The 14,409-nt window shown below is 39.2% G+C and overlaps 1 protein-coding gene across 1 annotated transcript in view; it reads left to right on the forward strand.

The window, feature by feature from the left end:
* The window catches only part of SATB2 (SATB homeobox 2), a 207,994-nt gene that overhangs the window by 153,939 nt on the left and 39,646 nt on the right, over positions 1 to 14,409 (forward strand). The window contains exon 9 of the mRNA XM_007935347.2: positions 1,134 to 1,289. Within this exon, the coding sequence (XP_007933538.1) occupies positions 1,134 to 1,289 (156 nt within the window). The remainder of the gene's footprint in view (positions 1 to 1,133; positions 1,290 to 14,409) is intronic.

The raw sequence follows: 14,409 nt of genomic DNA on the forward strand, positions 1-14,409 counted from the left end.
CAGCTTTGACATACTCTGAGAATGATCCCTGAGTCCCTTGAACTGTATGGTATACTTCCTCTAGAGCTCGTGTTACTCAATCCAGTGGAGGACAGCTCAGAGCATCTATAGAGGAAACATTCATGGCTCTTATCTTCCTGTGATGTGGGGACAGCTCTCTTGGTTTAGGATTCTAGGCTGACTTGGGGACACAAAGGAAAAAATCCATTTAGATGGAATCAGCTGACAGTATTCATGAGTCCAAGGACCAGTGCAGACTTTCCTGGAGTTCTGCTGACAGTGGTTCTGAGAAGACTGTTTAGGCCCCTCTCACTAGACAACAGCAAAGTATGTAGGGCTCAGACCAAGCAAATGCTTCGACAAGTAAATTCAGATGTTTTAGGGTTATCCTAACCCCAAGAAGAACAGACACCTTCTATCTTGTCCTTCATTTGTCTCTGAAGCTGATGGGAAATCATTCAATTAAAACGAGCACGGCAGAATACATAAAACCACAATATGAGTTTAAGAAAATGAAAACGGCACGTCAAAGGCATTCTGAAGCCTAGTTTTATGAAATGAAATTTTGTTTCATTTCCACTGATTTCCTAGGTGAAATTAGGTGACTGTCTGGGTAGCATAATGATGATAATGATGGGAAACCATACATACTCGAATGACATATGTAAAGCTTTAATAAAGAATGAGGGGACTCAAGGGAGTGCATTAAATTGAGTAATAATTTATTATTTAGAGACCTCTACCCATTTACTCATTTTTTATGGAAGAATTAGCTCTTCCTCCAAGGTGTGCCATTTTTAGAAAGAAAAAGGTAACTGTGTGTGTTCTGTGCATTTGCTTTGCAGCTAGACGCTCACTTATAGTTCAGTGCCCAGGGTAGCCATCCTACCTGTGAACTGCCCAGGATACTGAGCGGGAAAGAGCAGGGTTGACAGGACTCTGCATGTCCTATAGGAATGCACTGCAATTATTTCCAATCACAATTAACCTGATTAGAATAATGGACAGGAAGTGTCCCTCTGTAGCTAATGCAGTTTGGCATCAGCTGACTGAAATCCTTTGATAATTTCTGCACAGATGGCTGGGCTGAATGCAGCACTTTTTAAATTATTATTTTCATGGTCTCTTGGTAGGCCAAAACCTCGACTCCGACAACAGACCTCCCCATTAAGGTGGATGGCGCCAACGTCAACATCACAGCTGCCATTTATGACGAGATCCAACAGGAGATGAAAAGGGCCAAGGTGTCTCAAGCCCTGTTTGCCAAAGTGGCTGCAAATAAAAGTCAGGTGAGTGGTTTTTAAAAGAGCAAAAGCAAGGGCTGGAGTTACACCTTTCTCCTCCTCCCACTAATAAAAATACATCTGGTCCTACAATAATAATAACAATAATAACCCCCAGGAAACCTGTCATGTTGCCTTTGGCTCTACTGTTTGATCTTAGTCTCATTGGAGTTCAAAACAGAGACTAAGTCAAAACCAAGCTTGCTTTTTTTGAAAAGAAACATTTATCTTAATTCTGAACCCTGCTAGGTTTATTTTGTTGTTGTTGTTGGTGGTGGTATTTGAGCCAAACTTTGAATGTGTACAGCAGCACTTTCTGAGTCCATGGGTTAGCCAGGTATCATCAGCTTTCTTATTCCCATCAGGGGACTGACTTTGTTATAATAACTACTTCTCCCAAGCCCCAGAGACACCTTAGGATGTCAGGTGTTTCTTTTATGTGAAGAATACAGTTGTTTTTCCAGGAGGGAGAAAAAAAATCATGTAGGGAAGTCCAGAGTAAGTGCTACAATCTTTAGCAGGAAATAAATAAATAAATAAATAAATAAGATTACCCAGTAAAATTTTTCAGAGTGTGGGACCTGTGGAGAATGCAGTGTGCTCCAGGGAAAAGGGAAGACAGCTGCTTAGGTATTTTATTTCTGAAAGCGACAACGGTTGATAGGATCTATTATCTATTTCAACTCATTTAAAGGAACAACTGGCCAGTCCTAGGAGCTCTGGTAGCGTAGTGCCTAAGGCACTTGACTGCTAACCAGAAGGCTGGTGGTTCAAACCCACCAGCCACTCCTCGGAAGGAAGGTACGGCAATCTACTTCCGTAAGTGATATTGCCTCAGCAACCCAAGGAGGGGTCGTTATGAGTCGGGTCTGACTTGATGGCACGCAACAACAACAACACTGCCCAGTCCTAGAACAGGTTAGATTGAAGTGCTTACTTATTCATCCTGAGGCTGAACAAAGACTTGATGCCAGGTGAAGGAGATGAAAGTTAGTGAAAGCACCATTTTGAGAGTCCTTTGATTCTGAGCTTGATTTCCTCTGTGGCCTTACATGGCAAATGTTTTCATCCCTACATATGTGAACGCTAAAGTGGCCGTCATCTTCCTACCAGATCATCCACTGTGTGCTATAAAGAAAGGAAGTTACTAGATATTGCATTTCTGTTAAAGAAGTAGATGATCCAATTTTCAATAAAAATTAAGTTTTTATAATGATACCTAACTGCTCCATTTGGATTGATGATATGGTTCTGGGATTAGCCATTTTTACTTGCAGTTTTGCAGTGATTTGAGTTATTTTTCAGATGTTGATAAAGGGACTGGAGTAGAATATTAAGGAACTTTGAAGAGGATTGAGATGTTTGTAGTAATACAGATTACTCTCTCTCATCAATGAAATCAGTGAAGTACAGTTTACTAAGACGTGATGTCCAACTGTAGTATGAAGCACATGAAAAGAAAATACCATAGAGCTTTCTTAAACTGTTAAATGCATAAAATCCCATGTACCACATGGCAAGATATAATGAGAGTTGGAGCTGTTAAACGAATAAAGCTGTTAAATGCATAATGCCACTTGGCAAAACTACTGTGCATTTAATGGTTTTCCACTGTGTAATAAAGGACATATGTGGTAAATGTGCAACGAGCATAAAAGCTGCACAATTGATTTTGCAAACCTGCCCCTTAGTCGTGATTTGATGTAAATATCAAAGTTTCACTTGGTCCTTGTTTTATAAGCAGCTTTCAAGAAAAATTGAAGACCACAGTTGAGAATTTGATTCAGAATGCTTGTAATCTTCTTGTTGACTTGGCACCATGGCTCCTGGAAATAGTGATGCCTTCAGCCTCCCAAAGTGATTCAGGTGGCTGATTGAAAGCTGTGTTTGCCAATTGGCAGCAGCATAGCTCTCCAAATTTTTGACGCCTCCTGCAAAAATCAGTAGCCCTGATTTTGTAGAATTGGGAAGAAAATGTTGTTCTTGGAATTAATGTGCTCAAGGGTGAGATTAAGCCTAAATGGGAATAAAGATGCTCTGAAATTTTTTTTTCTTTTCTTTTTGAAACAGTGTTCTCATTCTCATTGATGAATTTGGAACCTGAGTGTGAATAGCTGACTATGTTAGCAAATCAAGTATTATTTTTCTTTTTTAAAATAGCACTGCCTAACAAAAATGAACTGATAGTTTCAAAGGCAATCTAACACTAGGTAGTCACTCTATTTTATAAGTGCCAGCATTTGATTGATACAAAACATATTTAGTAACAATTAACATGATTTGATACCTTACACATACATTTGCTGCATATCAATAAGGCATATATATGAGGAGTAGTAGGACTTTGGCCAATGTACTTACCCTGACCAAGTGGCAACGACAATGGCCACGCCCACTGTCCAGGATTATGAGGACAGAGAACAAAGGTTTGCTCCTGCTTTCCTGTATGGCTCTCTCTATTTCTTTTCTTTGGAGGAATCTGTTCTTAGAATGATTTAGGAGGCAAATGAATAACAAGGACTCTATATCTCTTTGGAGGTGAAATTAAGGAAACCCTTCATTAGGAATTCTTAGGAACTGGAGTATGCTTTGAGCCCAGGCAGCCTAGTTCATATATTCATAGTGACCCCTCCACTTTTATTTGAAATGTCTTTAACATATTTTAAAATAGCAAATAAATCTTTCATTAAACTTCATTTGTTCCTTGATATGAATCACTCTGATCAGCTATTTAGAACAATACCTAGCACTGCAGTGTGTGTTTGGCCAGCTTTGAAGGAAGAGTAGGAGAAAGGAAGGACAGATTTCAGAGAGATTAAGGGTAGTGAGCATGGCAGCCATTGGGGATTGAGGGCTCTGTGTGTTTACGGGAAGGCACAATTGGAGAAGGGGTTCAGGAAAAGAGCTGAAAGGGGAACAAACTTTACTTTTGTAGTTTCTCTTGGCCCTGTTGGTGAAAATATATTTCTGGAATGTGTGTTTGCATGCACATGTATGAATGTGTGTGTGCATGTGTTTCCTTAGTGAATGGGTTAATGTCAGGATGAGTTTCTAGGGTCACAAGTCACATCTTCCTGCTGTTCAGTTTTAGCTCCTTTGGTCAGGCTAGTCTACTCATCCAACTTCCTTTTATAGGAAAGGAGTCAAAGAAGAAAAAGTGAAAGGAAAATATAGGAAGAGGAAAATTTATGCTTAAATACTTTTTACCAACATCGTAAATTTAGGGTCATTTAAGTTCTTTAGAATGGTGTGTGTAAGTGTGTGTGTGTGTATATATGTATAGGTATGTATGTATGTGTGTGGGTGTCTGTATGAATTCTGAAGATTAGCTTCCTTTTCTTTCTACTTGCTATTTAGATCACTTGTCCCAAAGGATAGGATGACACTATGGTTAATGATTGTTCTCTGTGAAACAGGAATGAAATGTCTTTTGTTATATCAAAGGATATCAGACATTTTCTACATGACTTCAGTATAACCCTTGCCGACAAAGGGCCATCATGGAATGATCACCCAGCATGTGGAGGGAGTGGCCACAGGAACCCCTTCTCTCTCTGTGACTACTTGCTACTGAGTTAATTCCTACTATGGTCACCTCCTGTGCATCAGAGTGGAACTATGCTCCATGGGGTTTTCATTGGCTAATATTTTTGGAAATAGATTTCCAAGCATTTCTTCCAAGGTTGGGCAGACTCAAACCTCCAAGCTTCCAGTTAGCAACCAAGCACGTTCACTGTTTACGCCATCCCTTTATAATGTCTTGTAATCTCCCTGTCGTTCTTACTCAAATTCTGGGCACTACTTCCCCCCTTCCTCTCCAGTTGATACCTTATGATCTGGGAAATGGAAATCCAGAGAGAGAAAACAGAGCAACCTGTGGGCACTTGCACCACAGGCCTCCAGGGCTGGCTGTGGACTTTGTGACAACATCTTCTGTCACGTTTCACCCCTGACATTAATTGCCTCTTTCCCCAGGCTGTAACCTAGTTATTTCTCTTACATCCTGCTTCACTTTTTTATAGCCACAAGAATTCAGATTAGAATGCTAAGGATAGCTGAAGTTGATTTTTTTTTTTTAAAGTAGAGCAAATCTTTATTATTTATATACCCCACAAACTACTGTACATATAAGACTGCCTTTTCCTTCTGGGTTTGGGTAAAACTAGAGAAAAGAATACAATGGAAAGAGGCTTATTTTTATTCCCTATTCTTGCCCTCCCCCCACCATTGAAAAAATAAAGAGATTAAAATCTTCAGAAGGATGGGCTTGCTTTCTGTTTTGGGAAGGAAGAGAGAAGCTGAGACATTGCATTCTGTTCCAAAAGGACAGAGCAAAGAGATAGCTTGGTTATCAACTCCACATGATGGCCATTGAAAGGGCAGAAATCAGGCCAACCTTAGGGCTCTGGGAGAAATGAAAGAGTGGGCTTTGGGAACAAACCAGGCTCTAGAAGGGTCTCTGCTGAGATTACACTGGTAGGATGCTCTCCACTCCACCAAGCTAAAGGATTGCTGCCAATCCTGGAGCTCCTCTCCCTGCCATACACTCCCTTCTGAGCCCACCAGCCACCCTGTGACAAGCTACAGGAGCTACCAGCAGGGGCCAGGAAAGGGAGAGTGCTTGCTCCTGTTATAGGAACTACAGAGGGAGGCAAGTTCATGATTCCATTGTAGCTGGAGAAAATAGGCTTCTGGCCTCCAATGTACAAGTGTGAAGTCATTTTCCCCATTGAAATGATGTTCTACATGGTGATTGGGTTTCATTATATTCTATGCTTCATGTGCATTGGGATTAAGTACCTTTTGTTTACTGAACTTTATGTCTTATCACCATATTTCTGCCAAAATAATGTATTCCAAGTTCTAAACCACTGCCTTAACAACAAATGTATTTCTAAGTGCAACGTTATTTAAGCTTCAGAAGTAGAATTAAGGCTCTGATTTTAAGAACATTCTTTTTATCCTAAAATTTCTCCTTATAGATGTTCTAATTTGCTTGACAAGCTGAATGATTTAATATATACCAGTCTTCATGGCAGGTACTTTTAAATAAAGCAAAAATGGAAGAAGGTAACATAAAGAAAACAATTATTTACGTAAAAGAAAATCATGAATGTCTTACTTGGATTGTTTCCTTCCTTTTGTTGTTCTTTCCTTTTGGTATTTCTATCATAATCAGAATATAGATTGACACGTGTTCTTCGTTCACTTGAGGGTTACTATATTCATGGTTGCTTTTGTATCTCTTCTGAAAAATGTCCCACACACTTGACTTAGTTTTACATATTTCTTTCATAAAGAAATTTTTTTTTGTGATTACTTAACAGCATCCTCACTTTAGAAAACTCAGAAAGTGAAGAAATTATAAAGGCAAAAATGTGGATCACTCATCATTCCATGACCCTCAGATACTTGCTATTAACATTTGAGAGCTTTTCCTTCTAATGTGTATATGTACATGTTTATATCCTAATTAAGTTCATGTCGTGGAATACATGATAAGACACTTTAAAACTAACAATTCTTTTTTTATAAAGCAAGTTTTTCATTTAAAGGAGTGAATTTTCATAATAATGTATTATCTTTAATCTCATCACTTAGATCCTTGGCCTTTAGAAAATATTGCACAAGGATCAGAATTATGCTACTTTGCGCATAAAGTGGTTAGCTGTTTATCTTATGTCATTAGGTTTTCTTTACGGGATTGGTTCTGCTGAGGGTGGGGTAGCTTTGGCTGTCTATATTTGGTATATAGATTGTATGGCTGCTTAGATCTCTCAGGTGTAAAGTAGAGAAGTTACAGGCCACATAGGGCCACATTTAAAATTAGTTGGTGGCCTCAGTCTCACTCTTGATGCTTTTGCTACCTTGTATTTAGCATGTCTACATACGTACATACCAGCTGCTGTCGAGTCAACTCCAACTCATGACAGCTTCATGTATGTCAAAACAACTGTGCTCTGTCAGGTGCTCAAGGGCTGATTTTTTGGGAAGCAGACCTCCAGGCCTTTCATTTGAGGCACCTCTGCATGGATTCGAATAGCCAGCCTTGTGAGCAGCTGAATACATTAATGTATTAACTGTTAACACCACATCTGTTCTGGTTACCTAGTGCCATTCTGACAAGAATATACCATAAATGGGATGGCCTTAACAAACAGGAGTTTATCCTTACAATTTGGAGGCTTTAAGTCCAAGTTCAAGTGCCAGGCTCTAGGGGCTGGGTGAAAGTCCCTCAACCTTGGGGTCCAGCTCTGCCTCCTGCTCCCAGCCCACTGGAGCTAGAGGCATTTCTTCACTCAGACAGCTGCTGGCTGCTGAGGCTGGCAAACCCAAGGTTGACAAGTAAAAAGGCACAGTCCTGATGTTACCAAACCACATGGCAGGCCATTAATTCAAGTCCATTGTAAGTCCCAAGGTCTGCAGAGCATGGCAGCCTGCTTAACAAAGACACGGCTGCATGCAGGGTCCATGCAGGGTCCAAGCGTGCCATAAGCTAGAGACCATTCCCAGGGCTTCTCCTTATATACAGAAAGCAGACCACATTCCAAAGGCAGCTACTCAGCTGCTTGTGGTAGATCCCACCATGGAGATGATTGCCAGTGTCATCATGGGGATTAACTACCACCAGCTGCCCAGCCACTCAACCAGGCCCAGCCAAGTTGACACACAACATAACTACCACACCACCCAAGAACTCCTTTCAGTGTGTCAGGTGGGTTAAAATAAAGCATGCGGCCTACTGGGAGCTCTGGTAGCATAATGCCTAAGGCACTTGACTGCTAACTAGAAGGCTGGTGGTTCAAACCCACCAGCCACTCCTCGGAAGGAAGATGGGGCAATCTACTTCCGTAGTGATACTGCCTCATAAACCCAAGGAGGGGTCGCTGTGAGTCGGGTCTGACACAACGGCCTGTAACAACAACAACATGCAGCCTACTTAAGTAGCTGTTCCTTCCTTCTCAGTGGGAAGGAACCCAGTCATTTGATAGCTTTATCAAGGAGCAGTATATACTCTTGTCGACTGGGACATGTTGACTACAGAATAGAAGTTGTATGCACTATTCAAATTCAAAAGATATTAATATGCTTTCATTACCATTTGAAAAATATTATTTTTTCAAGTAATGAAGAAATTAGTTTTGTCAAAATTCCCAAATGCAAAACTAAGTGGACAGTCAACATAATGGTGCTTGAGCTTCAGGCCGAGTCCTCCCTTCTCTCTTTTCCTCTCAGCACAACCTCAAGGGATTAAGTTCCATTGGGGCATTATCAGCAGAATTCCTTCTAGATGTCAGTTTTGATATTAACTTTAGAGTGAAGAATTTGGTTCTTTTTTTAAAAATACATTTTATTGAAATATTATTTTTGTACAGTGAAGTACATGAAACTAAAGTGACATGGGTCAATGCATTTTTTTTTTTTTTTTTTGCAGTGAGAATTAGGTTCTTTCTGCCACTGCCACAGTTAACTGTATTAGTGTATCATGCCCTCAAACTAGGCTTTATGGGAACCATGAATGAAGATTAATCATGGAGTTCTTTTGCAGTTCTTAAAATACTAGCTACTTTAATCCATTGCTAGAATTCGTGTACTGTTTTTAAGTATATTTTATCTATAGCAGAAACCCCTGAGGTGCATCTGTTTGCCGATTTATGACATGGTACCTTTGGAAACTTATATGTGACTTTGAAGCAAATCAGGTCGGCATATTACAGCTACCTCCCTGAACTTCCCCAGTCCCTCGGGAAGAAGACATTGAGTTAAGCCATGGTTCTTACAGTTGGAGAATATTGGTGCCTAGGAATTTTTCCTACCATTTTTCTATAGAACTACTTAATCATCTTCCTTTTAAAGGATCAGGCCTAGGGTGAAGCAAGCTAGATGCCTAAGGCACAAAATTTAAGGAGGCACACACTTTGATGGCCACACTTAAATATTGTACCTAGGTGCTTACTTGCCTCAGACTAGTCCCAGCCCTTCATTCAAAAAAGTCTGCTCCTGCTTTTCTAAGTGCCGGGATTTTTTTTTTTTTTTCCTCTGATAAAAATTCTCCAGACAGTTTCCAAGTGTATACTATTGTGTCACAGGTATATTGGAGTTTGGACTCGAAGTGAGAGATTGCATACACTTTGATTGTCTTCTGCTTGAAATTTTTGCCTCATCCATGTTGCTGTTCATATCTTTCAGTTATTGAAGTGGGGAAGTAGAGGAGTCTAGATCCGTTCTTCTTTCTGACAAATGTAGATGGCTTTTCTAGGTACATTATCCCATATATGTGTGTATGTAGGGTATATATATTTATATACGGACACACTAGATCTCCCTAGTGCCGTGTAGCTATGAGTATCCCACGTATCTATGATAAAGAGGGCAACAGGATTTCATGAAATCCCTTCTGAACCTGAACCCTTTATAACATAAGTTAAAGAGTTGTTTTGAAATAAAATTTTCATTACTCTCAATAACAGACGCAGTCTTTGCAAACACATCCACAGAAATGTGAGAAACATTTGTAAGGTAACCCAGAAACAGCTGAAAATTGGTCCCCATGAAAATATAATTTAGAATTTAATGTACAGTCTTGAAAAATAAAAAAAGAGGCAGATAATTTTTACTTATACATTCAAAATATAAAATAATTAACCTTGAACTGTAACCAAATACTCAATATAAAAATTTTTTTCAGGTTCAGATGACCTCCTTGTCAGGAATTCATTGCAGCTCTTAACAAGTTTCCCTCATAGTTAGCCTTTATCCATTTCAGTTTTCTTGATTAGGTTATCTTGAATCATTAGGGGGTTTATTTATTTTAATAGACACTTATTGGATTCATGAGAAGAGAATTCAGTGACTAAGAAACAAGAGCTGAATATTATCTGGCTCATTTCACACTTCAGAAGAGTCTCAACCAGCTGCAGAGAAATCCTTTCACAGTACAAAAGTTTGTTTAGGGACTTTATGTGCTTCCATTTCGAAAACGAACTGTGATTAATAATGTGAATTTTCTTTAGAGATACTTAGAAAACATTTCCTTTTGGTTACATATGCTGACATTTTCTGTATTGAAGATGTGGGTGAGTAAATGGCCTTTTGGATGTCTGTTGCAAGAAGCCTGGAGCTAAGAACTGTTCATTTGCTGACTTAGTCATTAGAGTTCCTAGAGGGGCAAAAAGGTGAGAACTGCTTACTATTTAATGGGTTGAATCCACCATGTAAACTCTGTGTTAGGCACATAGAGGGCCCAGTGATAATTGTGACTAAAGCTTGCTTTCAAGGAGTGTACAACTTTACTTAATAGGAACAAAGTTATTTACTCCATTTCTCTGGAATGAGGTCAGAGAAAGCTGTGAACTTCTGGTTTCTTGCTGAGCCACTCCTGGTTTTTATTTGTTCTGCAATATTATAAAAACTGGAAAATTTGCCGTCAACATTGACCATCACTCTAAAAAAAAAAGGAAAATAAAACATGGTTAACTTGGAGAAGTTGGAGTCATAACTAGCGTCCTGGGGTAGGAAAACAAGTAGCTCAGTACACAGTGACATTTCAGGACCACGGACAGGAACCCCACTCCTCCCCTCCCCCTTATCACTGCTGGCATTCAACACAGACACAGACCGGATAAACTCCAAACTCTCAAACACCAGGCTGAGTTATTGTTTAGTGAGAGACCTCACTGGTTGTTTCAACATTGTCACCTTTTGGCATGTGGTTTGGAGAATATGTCACTCACTGTTTGTCTATTGGAAAAAATTTTAAACCTTTAAAATTTTTTATAAGAGTAAAATAAGTGTTGTTCTTATTTGTTTTCAATCCAGAAGAGCTTTTTAAAAGCTCCCATATGAACAACAGCAGAAACAACAACAAAGAAAATGATTAAAATTATGAGAAATGATTAATATAGTTTAGAGCTTATAATATATGTCATTTATTTTAAGAAGGCAAACTCCTCAAGAATGAAGCTTATGAAGTATGTACTTTAACAGGTCATTGTGGGTCCTGATTAATGCCCAGAAATGTGATTTTACTATGGAAAAAAAAAATGATGTATGGGTTAGTATAAGTAGTATTCTTGACTTTATTATAGTCATTGTCCCAAGGACTTCTTCTTAGGGAGCAAAGGAGGGAGGGAGGAAAATTGGTATTCTTGGCTTTATTAATAATGGTCCTTGTCCCTAAGACTTCTTGTTCAAAAAGAAAGAGGGAGGGAAGGAGGATATGAAGAAAGAGAGGGAAAGAAGCAAAGAAAAGAGGGAGGGAAGGATGGAAGAAAAGTGGCATTCTTAGCTTTATTAATGGTCCCTGTCCCAAGGACTTCTTGTTAGAAAGGAAGGAGGGAACAAAGGAAGGAAAAATGAAAGAAACAAAAATAAAATAAGAAATATAAGTAATTGTTAATCAGTTAAAAATCCTGCTGTGACTCCCATGGCCTATCGGATTAAGTTGAAATTTCTTTGCATGATCACTTTTTTAGGAGCTCTGGTAGTGTAGTGGTTAAAACATTCAGCTTTTAACCAGTAGGATGGCAGTTTGAACCCACCCACTTTGCAGGAGAAAGTTGAGGCTGTCTGCTTCTGTAAAGATTTTCAGCCTTGGAAACCCTGTGGAACAGTTCTACTCTGTCCTAGAAGGTCACCATGAGTCACATATTTTTTATAATGCATAATATGCTTTATAATCTGACCACTACCTGCACTTTTAAACTATGCTTTGCCCAGAAAGTTGCATCAGATTCTCTCTATGTGATATGTCCCTAAATTTGCTCATACTGTTTTTTCTGCCTAGAATGTGTTCCCCAAAACTTCCTCTCCCCACTTGGTGAAACCACCTTAAATGTCATATTCTCTATGATGGCACATTTTCTCAGCTTCATGGTCAGAATTACTTCCTTCCTTGTCAGTGATCCTAATTAAACTTTTAAGTAAAAACAAATGTTGGTTCCTTGGTTGGTATGTGCTGTTGAGTTGGACCTGACTCATAGCGACCCCTCCTTGGGTTTCCGAGGCAGTATCACTATGGAAGTAGATTGCCCCATCTTTCTTCTGAGGAGTGGCTGGTGGGTTTGAACCGCCAGCCTTCTGGTTAGCAGTCAAGTGCCTTAGGCACTATGCTACCTAAAGAAATAGTGAGAATTAAATGATCTAGGCAAAGTACCAACCCACTGCATCACACACAGTAAGTGGATGCTCAGTAGAAGATTGTAAACTGAAATAATGCCCCAAAGCACTGTTTGCAATTTTTGTGATGGAGTAAATTGCCACACATCCCTTTCTTCATCATGTTCGTGTACTAAAGATAGGGAAACTAACTTCAGACATTGACTGGTTGCTTCTAAGATTTATTGTTACTGTCCAACAATAACCATTTGCATCTTCAGTTGTAAATCATTCTTCTAGATTAATTGCTACATACTCTAATAATTTCATTTCTCTCTAACTAGCATTCATTGAGCATCTACTATAAACAAAGAACTATGCTTTGTTCTGAGAATACTAAAATAAGTAAGAAACCATAGGCTGACCCATCAAGGAACTGATTGTTCTGACGGGGAGGCAGACATGCTCACCCCTAACAATAATGACCATCAAATTATGAAAAAGTCTAAACAAAATGCTTTGGGGACATATGGTAATAAGCAACCAGTTCTCATGGGAGATCAGGTGAGACTGTGTCAGCTGTGCCTTGAGCTACAGCTTCTCATAGGGAGGATAAAGAGTTAGCTCTGAGATATCCCAGCCAAAGGAGTAACAGGAGCAAAAGCATATAATGGGAATGTGCCAAGCATATTCAGCAACTGTGAGTAATTCACAGTGGTTGGAGCACAGGTCAGTAGGAGAAGTGATGGCTATGAGGCCAAGAATGAGAAGAAGGAGCAAATTGTGGTTCCTATTATTGCCCTTCTAATGCTCTTATTTTGTGAACCAGGAACATTTCATTTAGTAATCAGTGAGACTAACCATTTATTAAAAAGATAAACTATTGGGTTGATCACTCATCTTTCAAAAGAATTAATACCATCTCTTTAAGTAGTAAGCATTCCTAATAGATTTACAACTTGATTTGCTTTGTAAATGTGGATTGACATGCACCTTTTCAGGAACCAAGGCTCTTAAACAAACATAGCTTGATTGGCATGAGTGCAGCCTCGCCTGCATAGTTGGAAAGGGTGGCCAGAGTTGTTTCTATGGAGGGAAATATATTTGCTTAAGAGGCTGATGAAAAGGTTGAAATGGGATGTTAATAGAAATCATTTGCATATGCACCGAGTGCTTGGGATCTCCTTAACCATTGAGTGCAAGGAAGCAGTTGTTGAACTTGTGTTCCTTCTCTGGGTTCAGATTTTGAAAGTGAAAACAAGTTTTAATCATGACTTTCCCTGACATTATTACACTTAGACTCCATGTATATTTTCCTATAAAAGTTCCAAGTTGTCTTTATTTTTTTTTCTGCCTCATTTTTTATATAGAAGAAATTTTAGACTCACAGCGATGTTGCAAGAACAGTACAGTTTCTGTACATCCCTCACCTAGCTTCCTCTGATGTTAACATCTTACATCACATAGTGCATTGATCAAAACCAGCCTGTTGATGTTGTTTCAATACTATTAATTAAGGCTTTAGTCCAATTTCATCGGTTTTCCCACTAATGTCCTTTTTTGGTGCCAGCATCCTTTCCAGGATCCCACATTCCATTTAGTTAATATTTCCTCATTGTCTTCTGAAATCTCTTGCAGTTCTTCAGTGTTTTCTTATCTTTTATGACCTTTTGAAGAGCACTGATCAGTTTGTCAAACCCCTCTCAATTTGGGTTTGCCTGATGTTTTCTCATGATTAGATGGAGGTTATGAGTTTTTGACAAGGCTCTCTACCACAGATAGGATGTGTCCTTTGAAGTGCATTCTATCATTAAAAAAAAAACAAAAAAAAAACAACTTACTGCCATTGAGTCAGATCCAACTCACAGCCACTCCTCTTTGGGTTTCCGTGGCAGTATCTCTACAGAAATAGATTGCCCAATCTTCCTTCTGAGGAGTGGCTGGTGGGTTTGAACTGCCAGTCTTCTGGTTAGCAGTCAGATGTCTTAGGCACTATGCTACCACAGCTCCTTTATCATATATCATTCTA

This window comes from Orycteropus afer, unplaced genomic scaffold (assembly GCF_000298275.1).
Source record: "Orycteropus afer afer isolate SDZICR_OR568_19922 unplaced genomic scaffold, OryAfe1.0 scaffold00002, whole genome shotgun sequence".
In the NCBI taxonomy this organism is placed as follows: Eukaryota; Metazoa; Chordata; class Mammalia; order Tubulidentata; family Orycteropodidae; genus Orycteropus; species Orycteropus afer.